Source organism: Microplitis mediator, chromosome 2 (genome assembly GCF_029852145.1).
Source record: "Microplitis mediator isolate UGA2020A chromosome 2, iyMicMedi2.1, whole genome shotgun sequence".
Taxonomy (NCBI): domain Eukaryota; kingdom Metazoa; phylum Arthropoda; class Insecta; order Hymenoptera; family Braconidae; genus Microplitis; species Microplitis mediator.
This window is the reverse complement of record NC_079970.1, coordinates 23791278-23800691: the sequence shown is the minus strand read 5'-3', so window position 1 is coordinate 23800691 and position 9414 is coordinate 23791278. Positions and strand designations below refer to the sequence as shown.

The 9414-nt window shown below is 32.3% G+C and overlaps 2 protein-coding genes across 2 annotated transcripts; one reads left to right on the top strand and one right to left on the bottom strand.

Moving 5' to 3' along the window:
* Positions 1-589: 589 nt before the first annotated feature.
* Positions 590-2540, top strand: LOC130663176 (dynein light chain Tctex-type). The gene is made up of 3 exons (XM_057462293.1): positions 590-987; positions 1050-1215; positions 2392-2540. Exons 1-3 carry the CDS (start codon positions 967-969, stop codon positions 2538-2540), a joined length of 336 nt encoding a protein of 111 aa, XP_057318276.1. The 5' UTR covers positions 590-966.
* Positions 2541-2939: 399 nt separating this feature from the next.
* Positions 2940-9408, bottom strand: LOC130663175 (uncharacterized). The gene is made up of 4 exons (XM_057462292.1): positions 9195-9408; positions 7548-7610; positions 5442-6096; positions 2940-5356 (listed from the first exon to the last, which is right to left on the bottom strand). The coding sequence occupies exons 1-4, from the start codon at positions 9227-9229 to the stop codon at positions 3017-3019; spliced, it is 3093 nt and encodes a 1030-aa protein (XP_057318275.1). The 5' UTR covers positions 9230-9408; the 3' UTR covers positions 2940-3016.
* Positions 9409-9414: the final 6 nt, after the last annotated feature.

Sequence of the window (9414 nt, the reverse complement as noted above, 5' to 3'; positions counted from 1 at the left end):
TGATTGAAAACTGACAAATAACAAATTTCAAGTAATCAAAGTTTACAAGCATGAATATCATTGGACTTGTAAACTTTAGGTGAACCTTTAGACGTCACTGTCCATCTTACGGCTTTAAATAAATTATATTATTATTGATTGAAATGATTTATCATGTGAAATTAGTGTTTTTGGCAAGTTTTTGATAGGTATCTGGTCGAAATGTGTCCGAAAGACACTTCCGTTCATCCGTTCAATTCGCCTGTGGTTCGTGCGAGTACCAAAGTTCCCAAAGTTATGTATTATCGAGTACGGTTACTATTTAAACGACAAATTCTTAATGCCTACACTATATAACTTTATTATTTTACCCGGCAAATAATTTTTAATATAATGATTAAATTTCTATTTTGAAATTTCGCGCCAACTTGGCGCTACTGCGCGTCACTGTACAACCCTCGTTACAATTTAACCTCCGGTGAACATCAAAATGCCTATTTTAACTTTGTTGGCAATTTATCATAAATCATTCAAGTCAAAGACATTGTGGGCGTCAGTGCTGCCCTCGTTCGGTAGCAAGAGAACCTCTCATGGATATATTTTTAACTTGCTCTATCCTTCCTAACCAATTGACTGACATTTGTCATAAGTCTAACATTTTTTTATCCTAATTAACGATTATTTATAAATATAAAATATAATTTTAAAGTTTCCTAAAACAAAAGACTAGATTGTAAATAAAAAACTCATATTTATTTTATCAAGTTGATTTTTAAATATTTAATACTAAAAAATAGCGATAAGTAAGGGCAGGTTCACGCAGATTTTTGCAATTGTGCTGACGAAAAAGGATTGAAATTTTGTTCAAATCGCCCATCTAGCCTACGTAACATTTATCATACATGAAAATAAGGATTTGAATCAGCGAAATTTATTAAATCAATATTGACATCTAAAAATTACTGAGATTTCTCCGAAATCACAAGAATGGAAGACATGCAAGAAGAGGTTAGTAAATAATTAAACATCAAATCATGAACTATCAGTTAAATTTTATTTGTTTATTGCAGCCACAATTTGTCGTCGATGATGTCAGTAAAATAATAAAAGAAGCTATCGAAGTATCCATAGGCGGCGATGCCTATCAACAAAACAAAGTCGCCCAGTGGACCTCTCACGTCGTGGAAAGTTGTCTAGGAAGTCTCACTAAATTACAAAAACCCTACAAATATATCGGTAATTTTATTTTCATATCTTCTGTCATCAATTCATATTTTTTTTTAATTCCTAGATTAATATCCGTGGCTCTAATTGACGATAGTTCTCATTAATGGTGATCCTGAAGTTAACGAACGAGTGACAATTTTCGGATTTTTTTTTAATACATAAATTATGAAAAAAAAATAAAAATAAAAATATGCACATGGAGAAAATTAAAAAATCTATAAGTGCAATTTTTTAAATTATTTTTTTTTTATAAGATGATTTTTAAAATAAATAAAAAATCTATTAGATGTTGGCTAACTTCAGTATCATTCAATAATGACCCAAGTCCTAGAGAATGGGATCGCAAAATTTTTTACACTGGCTTTCATATATTTTTTTATATATTTAGATCACCAACTTCCGGGCTTGGCAGTAATTAAATATTAATTTATTTTTTGAATACATTGCGTCTATTGTTTTGAAATCTAATCGCACTGTGATGTCAAAATAAATAAATATGCAAATTTATATTCGGGTACAATCAGTATATATATATATATATATATATTTTATACTGCATGATAGTGAAAGCAGCAGTCATTCAACAATTTATTTTTTTTAAATAGAGAAAGTAAATTTCGATAGACATAAATTTTTTTAATTCAAACATAAATTTTTGTATCCATATTTTTTAATTACACGTAATTTTTTTTTACAACAAATTTATCAGACGTCTATTCCCACAAACATATGACATCATAATTACTATAAATTTAATTATCAGTTTCAATTTTTACAAAACATTAATTTTAATTTTTGCTGATCAATTAAATTTATCTGTAAGAAAAATTAATTAAAATTTTTCATTGCCAATTAAAATATGAGTTTGAATGTAGCAGACATCAAATTCAAAATTATGAATAAATAGAGTAATTAATTAATAAAATTAAATTTAAAAAAAATGCGCATTTAAAAAATTTTGAAATTAAGAAGTGAATTTTTTTATATATTTTTTTTTAAATTCTTTACCGCATATATTTTTAATTTAAAGTTTTTCTGAGGTCTGATACATTCACACTCGTAATTAAAAGTTGCTTTGGTAAAAAAAAATCGTATAATTAAAAATAAAAATTTTATTACAGTTATTAATTTTTTTTATTAATTAATTTTTCAATCAATAAAATAAAATATCATTTCTATTTTCAGTGACGTGTACAATAATGCAAAAAAATGGAGCCGGATTACATACCGCGAGTTCGTGTTTTTGGGACAACACAACCGATGGCAGTTGCACAGTCAGATGGGAAAATAAAACCATGTACTGCATAGTGTCTGTTTTCGGTCTGGCAATCTAGAGTATCCACAAATTTTATTCCCTTAACTTAAAAATGTCCATCCTCAGTCTTTTATCTTAAATAGTTAGCCAGCATTATTACGTGCTGCTAAATTTATCGACATAAATTAACCCCTTAGATTTAATTTTCCATTTTATATAAAATTTAATTGTAAAACTGCACAAATTTAATTTAAAATTACCGTCATGTCTCAGCACCTCTTATCAATTAAAATCTTTTTATTGTCGCTTATAAAAATAACTAATCATTTACTAATTAAATTAATTATCAGTTATATTTATATATGAAATATTAATTAAGCTGCGAGCTATAATCATAAATGTTTATTTAATTTAATTATTTTTTTATACTTATAATTGTTTATAAATGTAAGAATTTATTTTATTATTCCAATGGTGGCTTATAAAATTAAAAAAAAACGTAATCAATTATTTAAAATTAAGTCAATAAATTATAAAATAATAAGTTTGTATAAATTATATGAGTTCAGACTGGTCTGTTAAATGAGGATAAATGTCATGGCTGTCAGTGGTCGAGTTTCTGTCCGAGAGAATCATATTTGGTGCCAAATTATTTTCGTTGAACTCGTCGTCAATGTAAATGTCTTCAACAGTTTCATCAGTGAGGTCACTTATTTTTTTACTCATTACTTTAGTTAGCGGTGACTCATTTTTACTATTGCTATTACTATTAATTGCCAACTCGCTCAAACTAGGCGGCAATGACCGTCTGCGTGATAAAGATATTTCTGAGTACGAGGTATACTCATTTTTTCTATGCTTCAGATGATCACCAAACAACTCAAAATTATTTTTTTCACGATACACTGAAGGGTTTTCAGCAAAACTACTACTGGAGTCATTGCTCTTTAGTCCGTGGATGTTTACTATCTCGTGTCTTATTACTCCCGAGTACTCATTACAATTGCGAATAGGAATTCCGCACTGCAGAGCCGTCTGCACTTCGACCAAAGTAGGCGAAGTCCGTTCTTTACTCCGTAACTGTTGATCTGCTGGAAAATTATTCTCAGTATCGTCGTAGAATTTTTTCAACTCCATCGTGAAGGTCCCGGCACTCTCAGATCTCTCGATCGGACGAATTTCTTCATCGACGTTGTCGTTCAACTTGTAGAGCTCCTCAAAAATAGACTCTGGAGTGTGCAGAGAATCGTGAGCCTCGCCGTAGTTTTCAAACCCTTTGCTCCCACGCGACGTCAGCGACTGAGAGGACGAATTATTTGCGTTAGCGGAAGCCTTTACCAGGTCGGTAACGCGTTCCAGAGTGTCCTTGAGAGCTTGCAGCGAAGTGCTGCGGGGAATTGCGTCGAGTGCTTGATCATTTACGGATTTATGTGCGGTAAATTTGCCGTTCCCGTTGCTACTGAGACCGGGCGAGTTGTTGACGATGAAGGTCTTGTTGCTCGAAGATGAGGAGGTTTTAGTTCGATACTCCAGAGAGTCGTCAAACTGTCGTCCGCTGGATGTGTACTGAGATTTTTCTTTTCTCCAGAGCGATGACTCGAAGAAGCTCTGAGAGCTCGAGTTCAAAACCTGCGGCTGTATCACTGCGCTTCTTATCGGGGGCGGGACGTAGGAGTAGGGCGACCTGGGACTGGATCCTTTCCTGGGCGTTAATTTAGTCTTGGATTGTTCAGTAGAGGAATTCAACTTGGGTGCGATGCTGGTCTTGTGACTCGCCGGTTTGTGCGGCTCGTAGTCTCTGCTGGCCACTTCGTTTATTATTTTACTCTTCGTGGACTCGTATCTCTGGAAGGGGTTGTTCTGCATCTGGGTGATGTCGGATGTGAAGAACGTGTTCCGGCGATTCGCCAGTATCTCTTTTATTTTTTTGATGTCAAGTCGGGGATCACCTCCCGTCTCCTCGGGTATCGACTCGTTCACATTTGAGATAAAATTCGGCTTGCGCTGTACCACCGGAGTCTGCCGGAATTCGCGGGTGTAAATCTCAGAATTGTTTGTGTCATGCAAGTCAATACTTTTGAGACTCGAGGTGTCAAACGATTGGTTCAGCAAATTTTTGTTCTCGTCTGAAAATAATTTTCGTGATTCTATTTTTTTTCTCGACGCCGGCGTTCTTTGTAACGCGAGCGAATTTTTCAGCCGCGGAGTTTTTTGCTGGACTGAAGCTGGATTTTTTTGATGGACTAATGGAGTTTTTTGTTTTATCAGCGCAGCTCTCTGTTGAACTACTGGAGTCCTCCGTTTAACCTCGGTAGTTTTTTGTTTAACTATCACTGGATTTTTTTGCTCGACCGTTGTTTTTTGTTGGCCAGGTGTTTTATTGCTCATAACTTCACGGACATTAGCAGAAGAAACAGAGACAGATTGCAAGACAAGCGGCGAAGTGTTGCTAGTAATCATTGAGGTCTCGGACAAATAACTGAACTCATTAAGAGTATCGCGGTTATTGACAAAAGATTGATCAACATAAAGAGGTTTCTTATCTTCGTACTGCATCTCGAGTCTGAGCAAGAACCGGCTCATGTTCATCATGTCCAGTGTCCTTTTGTTAGCATCCAGTACCAATCCAGTTTCCAGTAAATTCTTTAGCAAAGGCGGAAAGTTATAATTACCCGTCATTATGCCTCGTTTCAAATCAATATATTGATGCTCAAGCTCTTCTTTATTCATGTCCGCCCAGGGCACGCTCATCGTAGACATTTCCCACATCACCAGCGTCAGTCCGTAAACGTCAGTCGCCGTCGTCGCTCTTTGATTGCTAAACAGTTCCGGTGCCTGCCATCTAAAGATCTCCGACCTCAGCCGATCCTCGTACTTGCGTACATCAATAGACATCTGTAATTAATTCATAAAATAAATTCATAAAATATTCATTGATAAAATCATAATACCCATTAAATAAATAGACCACTTTACTTACTTTATTAATATCAACAGCAAGTTCCCAGGCCCCGATTTTCATGACTCCATTGGACGTCAAGAATATAGAGTGCGAACTAATGGCCGTATGAATGTACCCTCGCATGTGGACGTACTTCAATGCCGAGGTGAGTTGCCCAGCGTTTTTAGCGATACCCTGTATTGAAATCGGGTTGCACTGCTCGTGAATGTAATGATAGAGTGTGCAGTCAATAGGTTCACAAATTGCTGCGATATCATGGCTGCCGCAGTGTGTCGTTCCCATTAACAGGACGAGATTCGGATGCCGGATCGCGCTCAGGATTTTAATGTCAGCCTTGACAGCATTCTTGCACTCGTTCCTAAGATGTCTGCGCAATGATACTTTAATACTTTGCCACTCTGCGTACATCATCTCGATGGAGTGGTCCTCGGTACCAGCAAGCCATCCGATTTCGATTATCTCCGATGGAGACGCGTATGGTATCTCGCAAATAGTCATCAAGTCTGAAGATTCGCTCTCCTCATTGTTCTTCGCTGTGTTTTCGTAGTTTTTTTTCCACAGTATTGATGGGCTTTCTGTACGTGCTTTCTCCGGGCTGTTGATAATGAACCCTGGGTCCGATGGGTCACGTCTACGGTCCAGAAACGCCTGGAACGCTGTGCGGTAGGCATCGCTATTGGAAAAAATAAATGAATGTCAACATTATCTTCGTTAGATTTAAATAACAATGAAATTAACCAACAAAATTTATTGATACTTGACACTTGGTGACAAATAAAAATATTTCAATGCTTAGAAATTACAAAAAATTCCTGGTATTTAATTTATTTTTACCTTGGACTTGGTTTATTTTTAACATGAATTGATGTCGTAATTATTACGGTCCGACCACGTGAACTTTTTTTTCTTAACCGATTGCCACAATAACAATCACTTTCATATGAAGAATATGACAGCGAAGAAGACAGAGATGAGGATGATGATTTATAATCTGATGACGTGTCGATTGAATTTATCAAGTCATCAATTGAATCATTCATAATTAATTTTTAATTAAAAGTAATTGTGATAACTGATGTTTGCATTGACAGGAGAACGCTAATTTAATTGGCAAGTGTTCTGCCATAGGCGACAGATGGCGCAATTTCAAATTTTTTGGACCTCCCGCCAAAGAGTTTTATCACAATGGCGGCGTCAGTAATCATCTCGCGTTAATTAAAGAGTTTTTTGGATTAATTCAAGTGTTTTAGTGGTTAATTAATAATTTTATGTATTTATTCTTCATAAATAATTAGCGGGGGATAAAATGAATTAATTTAAATAATTTATTTGAAGTAAAATTAAAAATTGTGATCCTGAAGTTAGAAGACAATTAAAAGTTTTCGGATTTTCTTAACAAATGAATTATTAAAAAAAAAAAATTTTTTTAAAATATGCACATGCAGAAAATAAAAAAAACTACAAGTGTAATTTTTTAAAATATGTTTTTTTTTAAATTGTTGCAAAAAAAAATTTTTAAATTATTAGACATCGACCAACTTCATGATCCTGAAGTTGGCAGGCAGGTAAAAATTTTTAAATATTTTTTTTTTTTTCAAGCTTATAGTTTTTAAAAAAATTCGAAAACTAGTAGACGTCGACTAACTTCAGTATCATTAGAAATCTTTAAAACAGTGAATTATAAATGATGACAATGAACTTTTAGTCTTTGTTTAATTAAAAATAATTAATTGAAAGTGATTGTTTAATTGTGTTGTAAATTTTTTTCGCGGTAGTGTTTAATTTAACAATAAATGAATAGTGTAATTTAAATTAAATGGGTGTGACATTTAATTTGAAAATAAATTTCCGGTGATTTGTGAGTGAATTATTTTATCAGTGAATTGTGTGTTAGTGAATGGTGTTATTATTTTTTTTCTAAATTGTGATATAAAAAAAAAATATGACAATGAAAATAGCAGACATCGACATTATTTAAAAAAAAAAAACTCATTATGTATAATGAGAAAAGTTTATTTGAAAAAAAAAAAAGAAAAAATTCAGTCAAGTCCTTTGATGAATTTAAAAGAAATGTCTGCTGATTTCACTGTCATAAAAATATATAAAATAATTAGTAGTACGTACTTATTGAGACCAGTTAAATTTGGCGGCAAACTTTGGCGGCTTCTGTCTCTTTGAATCATGTCTCTGAGGTAAGCAAAAAAAAATTGTTTATTAATTATTTAAATATTTATGATACTGAAAATAGCAGACAATTACTTCGCTTTTGTAAGGAAATTGTTAATTACTTTGAAAAATTAATAAAAAGCCCGCGAACGCAAGATCAAATTCAAAAAATTACTGTTTGATCTGTAAAAGTTCCAGTTTCTAATATTACTATTCAAATTTATGTGGTAATAAATATATTATAATATATAATAATCAATATTAGTCTGAAATCTAATTTTTAACTTTATCGATTCAAAAATATATGATTTAAAATTAAAAGACCGCGAAAAAATTCAAATTTTCCATTTCGGATTCATAGTAACAATTTTTCTGCATATAATATTTTTGACATTTATTTTTTTTGCGGATAAATATGTACATATATTTGTGTAAATTCCCACACGAAACTAATTTTTTTTTTAATAGTTGAATTTTTTTGTTAATTTGAATCGTTCGTTTGAAAATAATAAATTATTAGGGTGTCAGGTGTCTGCTGTTTTCACAATGATTATTATAATTAATTGCATGTGTTAATAAATTATTTAAAGTACATAACATTAAGTTTCGCAAATGTTTACATAAAAATTGGCAACAGGAATTTTAGCTAGTGAATTAACAATTGTTCGATTGAGTAAAAATATATATAGATATGTAGGCATTATAGAGGATCGGTGAATTCATTTCATCATCCTGTCTATTGAAAACTCACTTCCTGACATTAATTGTGTAATTTTACAAGAACGGATGTGTTTGTAAATGTTTGTTGTATAATAAAATTTAAACTTTTTCAATAGTTAGGAAGAGTAGATACTAAGTTAGGTACTGTCACTTTATATCTGCAATTATTATTATTTTTATTGCGATAATGTCCAGACAACATGCGTCATTGGTTAAAATGATTTATAATTTGTAATTTAAATGGCAACCTTTTTGTTGTTCTGAGGATCGGATCCTCAGATAAGTTGCTTATATGTACTTGAGTACTTCAGTTTAGAGCAACACTATGGCTTTAAGTTTTACTAGGGTTGCTGTGCTGGGAAATTCCCACCTGAGCAGGTAAATGGATCCTATAGGTTGAAGTAATGAGGGATTAAAATTGTAAGAATGGATTATTCAAAATACCGAAAAAGGTATTACTTTGAAGCAAGTGCGTAGAGCAGAGGTAAAATAATATTTTATTTAGGAAAGTGAGTCTTAGCATTTATTCACATTCGAGATATCATAATTCTACGGATCGTAAATATCCAAAAATTAGACTCTAAGTAACAATTGTTAGCCATCGACCATGACATTCACTTTTACCGTTTAATACCCATAACTTCCTTTACTTTTAGTTTGTTTCAACTTTCAGGTAGATTTTGTTATTTTTCACTCAGTACTTGAATTCATTCATTCATTCATTTATTTATATTTTTATATGTAAATTTTTTCAATTATTTATAAACTTCACTATCAATTAATATAAAATTCACTCAATATTTTATTTTATAAAAATTTTAAAAAATTCCACTGACTCCAATTTTCCAATAAATTTATTTTAAAAATAATTTTATAAATTCTTACCGTCTAAACCATTTGAATACACCGGTCATTCCCATAACTGATTCCACACACTGAGACAACTGATTGTTAATAATTAATTAACAAATTAATTAAATAAATTAGACCGAAAAAAAAATAATAAACATAAAAAAATTACGAATGTTAACTAATTCGTACAAACGCGTCACGTGGACTCGTAACAGAAACTGAAAAGTAAAATTTGCGGCGAACTACGTCAGCC